This window comes from Cupressus sempervirens, chromosome 2 (assembly GCF_028749045.1).
Source record: "Cupressus sempervirens isolate cs-2001-9-10 chromosome 2, ASM2874904v1, whole genome shotgun sequence".
Taxonomy (NCBI): domain Eukaryota; kingdom Viridiplantae; phylum Streptophyta; class Pinopsida; order Cupressales; family Cupressaceae; genus Cupressus; species Cupressus sempervirens.
In genome coordinates this window covers 623,270,612-623,288,644 of record NC_143119.1, presented here as the reverse complement: position 1 = coordinate 623,288,644, position 18,033 = coordinate 623,270,612, and the positions used below count along the sequence as shown (strand labels likewise).

At 35.9% G+C, this 18,033-nt stretch overlaps 1 protein-coding gene across 1 annotated transcript in view; it reads left to right on the top strand.

The window, feature by feature from the left end:
• Positions 1–708: 708 nt before the first annotated feature.
• The window catches only part of LOC149574918 (citrate-binding protein-like), a 137,424-nt gene continuing 120,099 nt past the window's right edge, over positions 709–18,033 (top strand). The window contains exon 1 of the mRNA XM_089815979.1: positions 709–813. Within this exon, the coding sequence (XP_089672105.1) occupies positions 709–813 (105 nt within the window). The remainder of the gene's footprint in view (positions 814–18,033) is intronic.

Sequence of the window (18,033 nt, the reverse complement as noted above, 5' to 3'; positions counted from 1 at the left end):
CAAGGCATCACTTAAGAAAGATGGATTCAATAGTAAGATGTTATACATGCACTAAAATTGGTCATATAGCCAAAAACTGCATGAATATAGGAAGAATTGAAGATGAGATGAAAGCTAAAGCTGATAACATCATGAAGTAGATGAGACAATAGTGGATTCCTAAATCTATCAAGCAGAATAGTTCAAATGATGGCCATGTCACTCAAGAAGTGGGTGATTCCACCATTTCCAATTAGATTCATGAAGGAGGAACTAGAATTGTATCCTCAAGTTATATCTCAAGCAGTTCCAAATGAAAGAAAGCATAAGATCCAAATTACTATTTTAGATACAAAGGGATCACATGAGAATAGGTCTTACCAAGAAAAGTTGGTCACAAGTTCAACTGAGCTAGGTTAGGAGTAATAAAAGTTTTTTTTGATCATTGAGTCTCAAGTTTCTACCAAGCTAGTGAGTGGATGACAGTCTGTCATGCACTACGTCATTATGGTACCTAGCATTAATGGTGAATTTTCATCAAAGGGGTAGAATTTGACTTCATTTTTCACTGTGACTTTAGAATTCACATAGCAGAGTGATTTCCAGGTGCACACAAGTGATTTCAAGCAAATTTGCAGTGAAGGATTTGTTCAAAAAATTTCTATCATTTATCGAGCAGCGATGGCATCTGGAAGTAGCGGTAGTAGCAAGGCAAAAAGAGGTTAAAAAATGTTAGTTAAGGGTGTGGAGTGGAAAGCACTGAACTTCAAGCTAGTTCCAGCAGTTGTGGAGTCATTGGATCCTAATCATGCACAATCCCAAATTCCACCCAAGGTACTTCTAATTAATGATATTTGCCCTCATTTTAAGTGTTCTATTCAGGAGATCAGAACCCTAGAGATGGATAGTGCCTTAGAAGAAATGTGTGTTGATAGATCATTAAAACTCGAGCATCAGCATCTAGAAACTAAAGGGTTAACCCATATCAGACGTATGCCAAGGAGCTTTCAGATCAAGTGGATTAAGTACATTCTTAGTTGTGTGCACAATGGTCAATTATGGTTAGAGAAGCCACTGTTGATCACCAAGAAGATGATACACAAGATTATGGGTCTCCCCATGCTGAGCAAAGAAAAATCTACCAAAACCCTAGGTTGGGATGAGCTCCAAAAGAAAACCCTAGCCGAGTGGGATGGTAGAGGTTTGAAAATTAGCATTGTTTCTGATGTGGAATTAAGGTTTTGTATTCATGTAATTGCTCATAAGATTTACAGCTCCAATCATTTGTATAGCATGCCATGTGAGGCAATGGATTTAACATATAAAGTTGTGAAGAAAAATATGGAATTTGACCTATTAGAATTATTGTTAAAGCAGCTGAACAAGAATACAAATAGTATTAGGACATCAAAGAACAACCCAATCAAATTTGGTTCTTTGTTGACAAGTCTTTTCTTTTATGTGAAATTTTTTTTCCCATCTAAAGGTTCTATGGTATGGAGAAAAGATGTTCTTATCTTGTATCAGATTAATGAATTTATTGTAGAAATGGGTATAAATTTTGATAGCATTATGGACAATTACTTTGAAGATTTCAAGGAGAAGATGAACAACAGGTTTAGGATTCCTCCCAAACTTGTTGAAGATTACAAAGATGATGTGTGCTTCATGGTTGACTATGATAGAGTGTACATTCAGGAAGTTAGGCCTCGAGTTGCATGGGTAAAACCTCTCCCATATGAGGTGAACATTGATGAAACCAGAGATATCATAGAAGAATTGGTAAATGAACTTGTAGATCCTATGCTACTAGCTTTTGGTACATTTGAAGAGGCCAAAGCCAAAATTGAGCTTGAAATCAAGCTACCCTAGGCAATCAACAAAGGAAAGAGGAAGATAACCAAGAAATCAAGCTTATTGAGGGTAAAGGAGAGGATGAAGAAGAAGAAGAAGAAGGAGAAGAATAGGAATCTGTAAAGGAGGTAGAGCCAGCAAAGAAGAAAGGAAGGGTAATCATTACCAAACCTCCAAAGGCCTCCACAACTATTTTCACTAGAAGATCAAAAGGGAAAGGTAAAGGAGAGAGTGAAGTTATGCTTGTGAAGCCCCCACTTACCTTCCAATAAAGGTTAAAATAGATGGAAGAAGGAGCAAGCATCACAAACTTAAAGGCCCTAAAGTTTGAAACAAGGACTAATGCTGAGAAGATGCAAATTGAGGAGTTGGTACTTACCAAAATGGGAAAATGGAAATATTCCCCAGATCAAATTGCTCCTTAGATTTCAAAAGAATTATTGGCAAGATTGCAGCTAAGGTGGGAATGAGCTATATAGATAGCTAGAGATATATATGAACAATCTTTGAGAAAGTTATTGCCTAATCTTATAGATGCAAAAGTCAAGGCAGCTATGAAGAATAATGAAGGTAAAATGATGATTATATTTCATACATGTTTGATTTTGATTAAAGACATTAAGCATGTGGTTAGAGATGCAACAAACATGTGGAAGAACAACTATCTTCTACATAAGCCCAGGGATGATCTAGTAGAGATTAAGGATGATGATGATGACAGTGATGATGAAGAAGAGGATAACACACCATGTGTTACCATTGATGCTGAGGAATGTCAAGAATTGATGAAGGATGATGAAGAGAAAGAGGAAGAAGCTAAAGAGGAAGAAAATGAAGAAGATGAAGAAGATGATCTAATGAAAATAGTAGTAGAAGTCATTGCTTCCCTTCCTCACTCTCCACCTAAGATTGCTACATCATCAGGGTTGGAGTCAACTTCAACAAATGTGATTGCAATCACCACAAGTATATCATTTGCACAATCATTATTTGCTACCTCATAGCTCTAGGTATTTACAATGGAAGTGTCTACCACTTCATCTACTGAGCTGCAGCCCTCTTCATTAGCTCCTGAGTCATCTACTTTAGAAGTATGCATAGTTGCCAGTTCTTCAATTGTGTCAACTTCCATAGCACCATGTACATTAAGTTTACTAGTATGTTCTACAGTTTTGTTTACTATAGCTTTGATAACACCAGCTTCTATTTTAGTCAATTCTCCAATTGTAAGTACTCCAGTTTGTACATCACCTATTGTTACTTCATTTTTGGATAGTACATTTTTGGACACAGTTAGCACTTCTTTCAATTTTCCTTCAATTGGACCCATTCAAGTTTTTACTACAAGTCAAGCAATTTCTACTATTGTTACCATTTCTAAGTCCAAAGAAGTAAGCTCAAAAGTAAAACCAAAGACTCCTCTAAAACTTCTACTTACTGGCAAAGAAATTGATGAAGGCATTGATTTGGACAAAGAAATTTTCATTCCCAAGTTGGATTTAGACACTACCATAGCTGATGAAATGATATTGGTTAGTCAACTTTTGGAGCAAAAGGAAAGGCAGAAATAGCTTAGAGATGAAAGAGATAGAGAATTTACTATAATTGAAAATGCTAAAAATATAATAACTGAGGCTATAGGTGTTGATGTACACTCATCACAACACATTTTATTACAATTGGAAGAAGTTGTAAATAAGTTCAATGAGGATACTTCTGGGAAAGAGAAGTTAATGGAGAAAGTAGAGAAAAGATTTGATAATAAGATGCTTGAGTACATTACTCAACACATTGCAATAAACCAAGTAGAGCTATCTACAATTTTTAGCAATCTTGAACAATCCTTCACCAATGTAACATCACTTTTTGGCAAGCTTTGTGATGTTACTGAGTTCACCAAGGATATAAAGGAGAAATTGAGTAAGATTGATGTTGACATGAAGGAAAGCACTCAAAGGCTACAACTTGACCCTAGTTCAAGCTCAACACATCACCTCAAGGTGAAATTTTTGTCAGAAATGTAGGCAAAATTGCTAAGAGAGGAAGCTAGGATCAAGTCTTGATGGGGACACAACCCAAGCACAGAATGGACACAATAGGAAATGGAAAATTGTATTAACTATGTAAATATGCTAATACATTTATTATAGAGGAAATATACTTCAAAACATGCCCTAAGGGCTTACAATTGCATAAGTCTGGAGGTAAATTCTTCTCCCAATACCTTCTCTCAAACTCCACTTCGAACTGCCTTTTACAATGCCAAAAATGTTCTTAAATAGACCCTGGAGGGTTAAGGATTAGGAATACATTCTAGAAAGTTCTAGTAGGCTTCCACAGACCAAATAGAAGGCTCTATAAGTCACATTAAAAGTTGGTGCATAATTAGAAGAATCCAGAAACGGTAATCAGACCTTCGGGAGACATTACTTTTGAACCGTAGCTCCGATTGATGAACTGTTTACATTTCCAAAAAGCTCTCGAAGCGCTCTATAGCCCTATGGACAACTTTTCTCATCTCCTATTTTTTGGCGCTTTTTGAGGTCATTTAATGCCCCTAACTTGACTTTGAAGCATTCTTAGGAGGTCTCCAAAAACTAAAAAATTGCAATAACTTTCAAACTGTGGGGCCTTTTGACTTGATTCTTTTTTTGGAATGTCTAAATTACAATTACATTCATCTGGAAAATTTACACCTTCTAGTTCACCAAAATGATGGCTCAATTGTATACTCCTATTTTTTTGGCATTTACATGTATCCCAAGGTGTTCAAATACTCTATCCTAGAACACTGATAGTGGAACTGTGAGAGTTGGAACCTTTATTTGACCCAAATGGGTATCCAAAAATGAAAACACATGAAATAGAAACTAAGTCTAGGTACATTTTTTTGGTTGACACAGGATTGCCCTTATACCTCTGGATGCTCTTGCATCAGACACCCAGGGTAGATTGAAAAGTGACCCTATCACTTTATGAATGTTAGAGGAAATCCCAAATGGGAAACCTCAGTTGCTGAAATCCAAGTTGAGTCCTCTATCGACTGTCCTTTCCACTTGACCAAATACTCTTCATACTGCCTATTTTTGGTACTCCTACCCACATGACTATCCAGAATCTCCTCTATCTCCTCCTTCTTAGAAGTAGGAATTGGACATGGCTCTAACATTAGCTCCTCATCTGCACCATCATCATGATACTCTGTTAAGTTTGCAATGTTGAAAATAGGAGAAATGTGAATTCCATCTGGCAAGTCCACCTCATATGCATTTCTTGAGTCATGTTTCTTCAGAATTTTGTAGGGGCCAAATTTCTTCATTTTTAGCTTGTTGTAAGTACTGGATGGAAATATTTCTTTTCATAAGTGTACCATGACTAGATCCCCTACTTGGAATTCCTTATGTCTTCTCCTTTGATCAGCCCTAGCTTTATACTCTTGATTCATCTTGGTAACGTGTGCCTGAACCTCCTCATGTAGACGCTTGATATGTTCAACAAATTCTTCAGCTTCAGCACTTGTCCTCTCACCTTGCTCTATCTTCCTCAATTCTGGTGCAGTCCTGGGGCTACTTCCATATACAAATTGGAATGGTGATCTACCAGTACTCCTATTTATAGAGTTATTGTCAGCAAACTCCGCTTGTGGTAGAATCAAATCCCATCCCTTGGGCTTATCCCCAACTAAACATCTCAGCAAAATGCCTAGACTTTTGTTTACCACTTTTGTTTGGCCGTCAATCTGTGGGTGATGTGTGGAACTGAATTTCAAGTCTATTCTCAACTTCTTCCACAATGTTCTCTAGAAATACCCCACAAATTTAGTATCTCTATCAGAAACTATACTCCTTGGGAGACCATGTAGTCTTATCACCTCTCTAAAAAACAAGTCTGCAATATGGACAGCATCATGAGTTTTGTGGCATGGAATAAAATGTGCCATTTTGGAGAAGCTATCAACCGCCACAAATACTGAGTCATTACCCCTTTGCATCCTCGAAAATCCAAGAACAAAATCCATACTTATGTCCTCCCATTGCTTTGATGGAATAGGCAATGGCTGATATAGTCTAGTGTTGTGACTAAATCTTTTGGCAACTTGACACATCTAACAACTTTGTACAAACTTTTTCACATCCTGTGAAATTTGAAGCCAAAAATAATGTTCTCTAAGAATGGAAAGGGTCTTATCTCGACCAAAATGTTCGGCCATCCCTCCACTGTGTTTCTCCTTAATCAAATTTTCCCTCATGGAACTCCTTGGAATGCATAATTGACTGCCCTTGAATAGCATACCATCCTGAATCAGATAGTCTAACCACTTAGTTCTGTCTACAGCAACAGGCTCTTTACAAGCTTTCCACACTTCAACAAAATTAGGATCCTTAGGGTATAGATTCTTGAGTTCATCAAACCCAACTACTTCAACCTGCATTACTATAAGCAACAACTGTCTCCTACTTAGTGCATCTGCAACCCTGTTAGATTTTCCACTTCTATGCTTCAACACAAATGTATAGCTCTGCAAGAACTCTACCCACTTCATATGCCTCTGATTCAATTTACCTTGGTTATTTAGGTACTGTAATGCTTGATGATTAGTATACAAAAAAAATTCCTTTGGCAACAAATAATGCCTCCATTTCTTTAAGGCTTGAACTATTGCATAGAACTCTTGATCATAAACATAATACTTCTTTTTTGCATCATTCAATTTTTCACTAAAATATGCAATAGGCTTACCTTCTTGGCTTAATAGAGCTCCAATAGCACTGCCACTAGCATCACAATCCACTTGGAACACCTTTGTAAAATTTGGAAGTGCCAACACAGGTTGTTCTGTCACCTTCTTCTTCAGCAATTCAAAACTTCTTGTAGCTGCCGCTGTCTATTTGAACTCTTTTCTATCCCCTCTTATTGTGTTAGTCAGGGGTGCACATATGCCACTAAAATTCTTAATGAACTTTCTATAAAAACTAACCATACCATGAAATGATCTTACCTGAGTAGCAGACCTTGGAGTAGGCCATTCCAAGATGGCTTTTACCTTCTCTGGATCAATTTTAAGACCTTCAGGTGATATAACAAACCCCAAGTAGACTAACTTCCTTTTTGCAAAGATACACTTCTTCATATTAATTAACAGTTTCTCTTCCCTTAACCTTTCAAGGACACTAGAAATATGCAATAAATGTTCTTCCAAAGTCTTGCTAGAAATTAAAATATCATCCAAATAGACAATAACAAATTTTCCCAAGAACTTGTTAAGTACCTCATTCATAAGTAGCATGAAGGTGCTTGGGGCGTTCGTTAATCCAAAGGGCGTGACTAACCACTCATAAAGACCCTCCTTGGTCTTGAAGGCTATTTTCCACTCATCTCCTTCTCATATTCGTATCTGATGATAGCCACTCTTGAGATCTATCTTTGTGAAGTACCGAGCTCCACTCAAGCAGTCCATAAGATCATCTATTCTTGGCAAAGGAATCGATACTTGATGGTTATCCTATTTATAGCTCGAGAGTCTGTACACATCCTCCACTCTCCATCCTTCTTTGGTGCCAATATTGTAGGTACTACACATGGACTTAGGCTCTCCCAAATAAAGCCCTTCCTCAATAGCTCCTAAACCTGTCTATTTAGCTCCTCAGTTTCAGTAGGAGTCATTCTGTGAGTAGCCTTGTTAGGCAAACTAGCTCCTGGGATTAAATCTATCTGATGATTGATTTGCCTTACTAGTGGAAATCCTTCTAGAACATTATCAGAGATGATATCTCCAAACTCACCTAGTAAATCTAAAACTTCAAGTGGTATTTCATTACTACCTTCTTTATCTTTCCTAGGGATCAAAGCATAGCACATACGCTGATGTTTCATGCCATCTAAAAACTTCCTTCCATCAACAAGACAAATCCTAGCAATGCTACTTACCTTTTCACCTTCCCTTTTCATGGGCTTTAGTTTGTGGTGAACTCCATCCTTTGTTAGAGAGTACGTGTTTGCATGACCATCATGTACTGCATGCCTATCAAACTGCCATGGTCTTCCCAACAATAGATGGCAAACATCCATTGGAATAACATCACAGAGAACTTCATCATGGTAACTCCCAATTTTGAATTTCACTAAACATTTTTCACTTACCATAACCTTATGATCATCCTTCACCCAAGCAATCCGATAGGGCTGGGGGTATTTCTCCCTCTTGAGCTTCAGCTTAGAGACCATCTCCTCTAATACCAATTTATCAATGCTACCACCATCAATGATCACATCACAACATTTATTCTCACACTTGCACTCGGTGCAAAATAGACTCCTTCTTTGTCCTAGTTCAATCTCACCACTTAGTAGGACCCTTTCATTTACTAAAGTCTCTCCTCTTTTTTCATCCTCTGAATGTGATGATTGTGCATCCTCATCCACATGAGCAACCCTAGCTTGACCCTCAGCTCTCCTATCTATCCTTCCTTGTTGTTGAGGGCATTCAAAGGCACACTAACCTTCTTAATTGCAATTGAAATAGGTACCACAGAAGCCTCCTCTTCCTTGTCCATGCCCTCTACCTCTTCCTCTCTAATTTCCAAAGTCTTGATCTCAGGAGTGATTGAAACCCTCGTTCCTTTGGTTCTTGCTAGTACCCACATCTTCATTTTTCTTTTGGGTTTCATTTCGGCCTCTAGATGACCTACCACTATCTCTTCCTCCTTGACCATGCCCTCTTTGTCTCCTTTCAAACCTTTTATTTAGCTTCTCTTCAACTCATAGGGAAAACTGGTATGCCTCTTCAACACTGGTCATTCTTACCAGACTTAATTCCTCATGGATGCTAGGTCACAACCCACTGATATAATGAGCAACCTTATTTGCTTCTACATGCCCTGCTCTAATTAGAAGTCAGTAAAACTCGTTTGTATATTCCTAGACTAATTTTCTTGCTTGATTTAACCCATGCATCTTCTTAAACAAATCAAGCTCGTAATCAACAGGAATGAATTGCTTCTTCAATTTGTCCACCATACGATCCCACCTTGTGATCTTCTCCTTTCCTCTTTGATTTATTTCCAATTGAACCTCTTGCCACCAGATTTTGGCATGGTCTTTACAAACTTAACCCTATTTAGATCCCTCATATCCTCATACTCAAAGTATTCTTCCAGTTCATTGATCCAATCGATCAACTCATCTGGTTTCAGATTTCTGAAAAATACACGCACGTCAATTGTAGATCTTTTCCCAAAATTAGTAATGGCCCTAAAAAGCCTTTCCTCTACCTGATTCAAAACTTCCCCATCAAATTCCCCTTCTGGTCCAATTTCTTCTTCTTCATTGTCATCATCACTTTCGTCGCTTGCAGCAACATTTGTTCCTCTACGGAGCTCCTCCTGCAACGCTTGAAGCTACCTTTTGAGGGCTCTAACCTCCTCAAGATTAATAGCTCTGGCCCTGCCACCACACTCTCTTCATGGAGGAATCTTCTTAATTCAAACCCACAACCACACAGTCCTGGTGCAAACTGCCTCACAGTCGGCACTCTGTCTACACACTTAGGAAAACCTGCTTTGATACCACTTGATGGGGACACAACCCAAGCACAAAATGGACACAACAAGAAAGAGAAAATTGTATTAACTATGTAAATATGCTAATACATTTATTACAGAGGAAATATACTTCAAAACATGCCCTAAGGGCTTACAATAGTATAAGTTTGTAGGTAAATTCTTCTTCTAGTACCTTCTCTCAAACTCCACTTCAAACTGCCTTTTACAATGCCAGAAATATTCTTAAATAGACCCCGAAGGGTTAAGGATTAGGAATACATTCTAGAAAGTGCTAGTAGACTTCCATTAACCAAATAGATGGCTCTAGAAGTTGCATTAGAAGTTGGCACATAATTAGAAGAATCCAAAAATGGTAACCAAACTTTTAGGAGGCATAACTATTGAACCGTAGCTCCGATTGACGAACCGTTTACATTTTTGAAAAGCTCTTGAAGCGCTCTATAGCCCTATAGATAGCTTTGCTCATCCCCCATTTTTTGGCCCTTTTCAAAGTCATTTAATTCCCCTATCCTGACTTTGAAGCATTCTTAGGAGGTCTCCAGAAACTGAAAAACTACAATAACTTTCAAACCGTGGGGCCTTTTGACCTGATTCTTTTTCTAGAATGCGCTAAATTACAATTACATTCATTTGGCCAATTTACACCTTCTAGTTCACCAAAATGATGGCTCAATTTCATACTCCTATTTTTTTGGCATTTACATGTATCCCAAGGTGTTCAAATACTCTATCCTAAAACAATGATAGTGGAACTGTGAGAGTTGGAACCTTTATTTGACCCAAATGGGTATCCAAAAATGAAAACACATGAAATAGAAACTAAGTCTAGGTACATTTTTTGGGTTGACAAAGGATTTTCCTTATACCTCTGGATGCTCCTGCATCAGGTCTACACTGATTGATATACAAAACATGATCCTTCCAGTTTTGGACTCAATGCAAAAATACATTACATATTCAAAAACATTGGTCCAAGATAACAATTTTTCCATAGAAAATCATATGATTGAACTTTTTGCAGAAGTTCAAGTGGCACTCTCCACCTACAAAATTTTGCAAAATAATTGTGATAAGACATTGGCTCTTATTCTCAAGGTATACTCCAAATTTCTCTCACATTTTGGTGTCTCTATTTAAATATTTTGCATATCTCTTTAGCATTATTGTCATAAAGGGGGAGTAAGAGATAGTAAGAGACATGGGAGTAAGATATGATAAGAGACTTGTGGAGAAATCAAGTGAGAAAATTTATTCATACAGATAAAGGCTATGTGTATATTATGCCATATGTATGGGGGAGATATGTAAGATATGTATATACAATAGCTTAACAAAGATCAATTTTGAAAAATAAAAAATCAATATGTTAGTATACATAAGTTTTGGTTCATAAGTGTTTTTGTCACTAATGCCAAAGGGGGAGATTGTTGGCATTATGTTGTATTTTTCATTAGTGACAACACTTATTTGATTCTAAATGGTTACCGAGCTCATCACTTAGTCTACAGTTTATACTGAGCATTCAGTGGTTGCCAAGTGAGTTCATCACTTAAGCAGTTTACACCAAGCATTCCTAAAGCTACCGAGTGAGTGTGTAGTCCAACAATATTTACCGAGCATACAGTATTCACCAAGTAGATAGTGGTCATCAAGCTTCATAGTGTCTACCAAGTTATCATTTTGTGTGATGTGAAGTCAGTGTCTACTAAGTGATGGATGTGTAGTGTTTATCAAGTGACAACAAGGTAAACAAAGGATTCAGTATCTACCAAGTGACACTATATCTACTGAGTCTCCAATGGTTACTAAGTTTGAAGCTACTTTGTGTGATTAGTATGGACCGTGCTTCTACTTCTACCTAGTGCATGACAATGCCGAGTAAAGCCTTGGACATCGAGTATCAGAAGTTCACCATGAAGTTAGTTTTAGAACTTGAGTTTTCTACTATTTGGTTGACTCAATAATATTTGGTTTACTTGTGTTTTAGCCGACCTTGTAATTATAAATATTGGAATGGTATATATGTAATGTATTGTATCATTTGCAATGTATGTATTGTATGATCAAGGAATGGATATATGTTACTTTGTGAAGAGAGAATGTGAATCAATAGTAGAGTAGAGTATTCAACAAGGTCTACAAGGAGCATTAAAGATATATCAGTCATAAGAGGTGATCTATAATTCAAAGATCTATTCAGCAATCAAGTTGTAAGTTAGATCTACTATTTCATCCTAATAGTTGAGTTAGTTTTCCAAATCCTTTAACAAGGTAGACTTAATAGTCTTTGTATAAATCTCTTAACAGAGTGCATACTTCATTATATGTTTGTAAAACCTCTAACAAGGTGGATCTAGCAGTCCAAATTTATCTTAGTAGGGCAGATCATGAGAAGTGGTCGATGTAAGCCCTAACATGCCAACTTTATACTGCAGTAGTGAAGTTTTTTGGGTATCATCCCCACCCCAGTTTAACTTTCTATTTGGAAGGTTTATGGGTCACCAAAATACTGTATTCATGTGTTATGAATGTTTATCTTTCTCATGCATGCAGTAGATTAGAAGAATGAATGGTGAATGATTTATATTGTTTAGTACCGAATTGATTTAAAGTTTTGTAGTTACTGATTCACCCCTCCCCTCTTAGTAACCTAGCTAGTCTTGATTATTTCCAACATGATCATCATGTATAGTGTTGATATTTTAAAAATATAGGTCTAAAACAACACTAGAGTACAAACCAAGGTATACCTTGGGATTAGCTACTTCCTATTTTTAGCAAAACCTATTCAGATCTAGACCATGTAACAAAGCAACTGTGCTTCCTACACTTTTGGTGTTAGAATATATAGTCCACTGATATAAATAAGAGTGGGGGGAGGGGTGGGGAGGTGTGAATTAGTTCTCCAACTAATATTACAATTATCAACCTTAAAACAACTTAACTATAAGAGTAATATAAACTAAAACCACAACAAGATACTCATACACAATAACACCAAATATGTTATCTAGGGAAACCCTTGATCAAAGGGAAAACCCCAGTGGGGATGGTACCCACAAGATGATGTATTAATATAAATATTCCTTATTTTTAGGAGTCTATGAAAACACTTAGTACATATGAGTCTCTGTTAGAAGACTTTGAATCCCTGTTAATAGATTCCAACCCTATTAGGATTTGTGGAAGACAGCTAGACCCATTGTCCAAACAACTTCAAGGGCAAGACCAATGAGCCCACTATCCAAATGATCTCTATATTACTCCTTGTAGAATAATAGAAATGAAATTTACTTCCTTCCTCTTCTTTTATTCTATCAACCAAACCTCTAATCCTTCTGATCTTGTAACTAGATCACAAAACTTGCATGCAATAATCCCTTGGATCGCTTACTCACATTCAATAAGTACTCTACTCCTTTTCAAATTTTGCACTTGATAAAATGATCACAACATTCATGCTCTCTTTACAAAAAAGTAAAACATCTTTCCTTTATACCATATCTTCATAATAATTCCTTGAGTCAGCCTTGAGGCTTTTCCAATTAATTATAATAAGATAAATAATTAATTACAATTACAAAAGCATTGTTAGCTCATAGTCTATACAAAGCTTTAAACATGTGATACTAGGGCTTGTACACTTGGTGATCTCATCAACTAACTATCTTCTATTTTTTCCTAACTACACATATTCTTAGTGCATCTCAAATGTAATGTAGCAAACAAATATCAAGAACTACTTTACCAATACTCTTTCTTTGCACTACTCTCTGTAAATCATGTACAACTTTCATACATGTTTGACTTTGAATTTTCACACTTGACCAATTCATTAGGAAAATTTTCCAAACATGTCCATAACTACACATAACAAGAAAATCAAATCATTGTTCGTACCATTAAGATCTATGTTTTCTACTCAATGAAAATTTATAGAAACCATGCTATGTTGACATCAATGAAAAACACAGTCATGAATGTAATATGTAAATACTCTCCAATGCTTAGAATACTCCACCACAGTATTATCATCAAAATTCATGTTAAAAATATTCCCCATTGGCATTGATTACAACATAGATGAAAAACCATCTAAGTTCCACAAATACCAAACAATGTTCTATTGCTGCTGCTGACCAACATTAGTTGTCCACATGCTAAAAGTCTCAATACAACTAGTGCATACTCTTGCTTCTTAGACATCATTTGTTTACTTTTACACTAATAAATTCACAATAGATTAGGTGCATATTCCTACTTCCTTTCATTAATCTTTCTAAACCTCTCTAAAGAGATATCTATCCTTCATGCATATTCTCTTCCCATACTTAGGAGTTATTTTTCATGCATATTCTCTCCCCCATTAAAATAAATGTCAAAGGCCTCAATCTTAGTGTCACAACATACCAATTGCTAAATACCAATTGCTAATATGCTACTCCAAGTCTTCAACTGGCTTGAGTGTCCAAAGACACTATTCAAAACCAAATACCAAGAGTCCTCAATAACTCTACTCATCAAAAATACTCCACCATATGGGAAGCATCAACATTTAGTCTAGGCTAACAATAATTATTTATACCACTGGACTAATGGACTCTTTGCATCATCTACTCAGAAGTAGGCAAGGGCATAATCCCAAATGTCTTAAGTACTCAAATGTATCTTTAGACAAAGGCTTCATAAAGATATCTGCAATCTGATCATTAGTCCTCACATACTCTAACCTAATCTCTTTTTTTGCTACTTTCTCTCTCAACACATGATACTTAATAGATATATTCTTAATTTTAGAATGCAATACAAGATTCTTAGACATACTCATTGTACTTGTGTTATCACACTAAATGATAATAGGTTCTTCAAACTCAATTATGATATCCTTCAACATCTACTTCATCCACATAATTTGATCATAGTTATTTTCTACTACAACATAATTTGCCTCAATTGTACTTTGAGAAATTCAATCTTGCTTCTTTCTTATCCAAGAATCTAATCTTCCTCTAAGAAAGAATGCTCCACCACTGGTTCTCTTTTTGTCATCCATATTTACTACCCAATCTGCATCAATATATGTACATAAAGTAAAATCACTTGATCTATCATACTGAATTCCATAGTTAGATGTTCCTTTCAAATATCTAAATATTCTCTTTACTACAAAAAAATGATACTCCTTAGGATTAGCTTGAAATCTAACTACAATCCCAACTACATTTGCTATATCTGGTCCAGTGTGAGTTAGATATTACAAACCTCCAATCATGGATTTTTACTTCTTTTGCTCTATTGTAGGTGTATCATCTTTGCTAGTTAATGTATGACCAATTATCATAGGTGTACCAATAGGTTTACAACATTATAAACCAACCTTTTGAGCAAGTCATTCATGTACTTGGCTTGTGATATGAAAATACCATCACTATTCTATATAATCTATAATCCTAGGAAAAACTTCATTTCTTCTATCATGCTCATTTTAAACTCATTCTTCATTTCTTTAACAAACTTATCACTTGCTTCATCATTGCCTCCAAATATGATGTCATAAAAAAATATTACTATTATTAGCAAGCCATTCTCAAATTCTTTCAAATGCAAGTTACTATCTCTCGTACCTTTAGCAAATCGAAGCTTTGCCAAATAACTATTCAACTTTGAATACCGAGTTCTAGGTGCATGCTTTAGACCATACAGAGATTTCTTTAGTCTACATACCATGTCTTTTTATTTTGATAAAGGAAAACCTTTAGGATGCTCAATATATACCTCTTCTTCAAGTTCTCCATTTAGGAAGGTTGATTTAACATCCATCTGATAAACCTTGAACTTCTTATTTTCTGCATAAGATAAAAACATCCTTATTGCTTCCATTTTAGATACAAGTGCATATGTCTCCTCATAGTCTATGCCTTCTTGCTATGAATATCCTTTGCATACAAGTCTAGCCTTGTTCCTCACAACTTCACCTTGCTCATTCATCTTATTTCTGAATACCCATTTGGTTCCTATTACATTCTTTTCTTTAGGTCTAGCAACTAACTCCCATGTATAATTCTGCACAATCTAATCTAATTCTTCCTTCATTGTTTGAATCCAATGATCATCTTTATATACTTCATCTATGCTCTTAGTTTCAACTTGAGATATCAAACATATCTCCTCATTTACTTTGTTTCTTATCATCACACCTTTGTCTTTTCTTCCAATTATCTACTCTGGAGGATGATTATTTGTTAAATTCTTGTTAGAGGTAGGAGTTGACATCTGAACTCTTATCTCTTCTCTAGGTTCAAATCTATGCTCTCTTCTTTGCTCAACAATTAGCACATCATTCTACAAATCATTGTTAGTCTCAAAGAAAAATTTAACATTCTATCTAACGATTCCAAAATTATCTTCTTCTTTATCTGGATTATAATCTACCATCTTTTCTTTAGTTCCAAACTTTTCATCAATCTTTACATTTGTGCATTCAGCTATTGTCTTAGTTCTATAGTTAAAAAACTTATATGCCTTGATTTTCAATGAATAGGAAATAAACATACCTTCATCACTTCTTGGATCAAACTTACCAATGTCATCATGTCTCTTAATATAAAATTTTCTCCCAAATATTTTGAAATACTTAACTAATGGTGAATGACCAAACTGTAGTTCATAAGTTGTGTTTTTCATACCTTTTCTGATCTATACTCTGTTTAGAGTGTATAATGTTGTGTTGACTAGTTCTCTCCAAAATGTCTTTGAAACATTATTCTCAAACAACATCACTCTAGCTGCTTCTACTACTGACTAATTCCTTCCTTCAAAAATCCTATTCTTCTCAAGTGTTCTAGGTGAAGATAGTTGTCTTTTGATTCCATTCTCTTTGTAAAATATGTTAAACTCTCTATAGGTGAATTCTTCTCCTCTATTAAATCTCAAACACTTTATCTTAACACTAGATTCATTCTCAACTATATTCTTAAATATTTTAAACTTCTCAAAAGATTCTGATTTCTCTTTAAGAAATTCTACCCACATCATTCTAGTGAAATCATCAATAAAAATCATAAAGTAACTTTCACCATACAATCCTCTTGTTCTAGAATGATGCAAGAGCATCTTAGATTACCTTGTTATCCGACTCATTTTTGTTCATTCTACAAGTTGGTGCCTAGCAATTCCTTCATGTGCCTAGCAATTCCTTTATGTGCCTAGCAATTCCTTCATGTTCCTATCAAATCCTTCATGTATCGAGTTACCCAGTGGATGCCGAGTGACTCTACATGTGTCAAGTTACCCAATGAATGTTGAGTGTTAGCATTTGGATATGATTTCTGCGAGCCGACTTGCATGATTTATTTCAATTGCGACATTTCTGTTAAAATCTTTTCTTGGGATGTGTCCAAACCATTGTTGGATCAGCCTTCCTCTTATGTAATTTGCTAGAATAATCTATAAGCCATTTTGGCAAGTATATATAGAGTGTTTAGGCTTAGAGTTAGGCAAGTTTTTGGAAGAGGATTGGAGAGCAGAACTAAAAGTGTGAATTTGCTATTGGATCTTTGAATGTGAATGTGTTTGTAATTGGTCGTAACCTAGAAGGCCTTACAGTTGGGCATGTATGAAGATGTTTTAATGAATCAATATAAATATTTCACTCTTTTTCCTCTTTTGGTTGTTGTTCTTTGTGTTTGCTTCCATTATGTTAACTCTTGTAGGGTGGTTTAAATAGCTAGGTGATCCTTTGGCCCTAGTTATTGATCCTTTGCCTACATCAATTGGTATTAGAGCTTGAGGTTCATCCTTGCAAAGATTGAATCATGTAGAACCCTTATTTGGATTTGGTTATAGGGTGGAAAATCTGAGGATTTGACCTATAACTTGTAGAGGGTTACAATCTTGAAGGAACTTGATTTGTAAAGATGGTTCATGGTTGAAGAAATGTTGATGATGCTATATTGGATTAGTTGAGACAAATTGTAGCTAGATTAGATGCTATGGAGATAGCCCAGAGGAGAGGATCACATCTTGATGATGAAGTAGTAGCACCAAACCATAATCCAGAACCTGAAGAAGATCAAGATGAGGAAAGATTGTTGCGAGTGTTGTCTAGGAAAAATTCAAAGCCTACTGTAGAAGTTGTTCCTTATGATGGAGAATTGGATACCAATTCTATATTGGATTGGATCTCAAATATGGAGAAGTTTTTTGAGTATGAAAAAACTCCTGATAATAGAAAGGTGAAGATTGTAGTCACTAGGTTGAAAGGTCATGCATCAATATGGTCGGAGCACTTGCAAACTGATAGACAAAGGAGAGGAAAGGAGAAGTTTAGAACTTGGCCAAAGATGGTGAAGAAGGTAAAGAACAAATCTCTCCCTACTGATTACCAAGTTAGCTTGTTGAGAAAGATGCAAAATTTGAAACAAAAAGACATGGCTGTGAAAGAATATACCGAAGAGTTCTATAGATTGGACATCAGATTTGGACATGTGGATGATGATGTTGAGAAAATTGCAAGGTACATTAATAGATTAAGATCTATAATACAAGATGAAATAAGTTTTGTGAAGTTAGAAAGTGTAGAAGAAGCATATCAATATGCCTTGAAAGCTGAGGAGATCTTGACAAAGAAGCATGAACA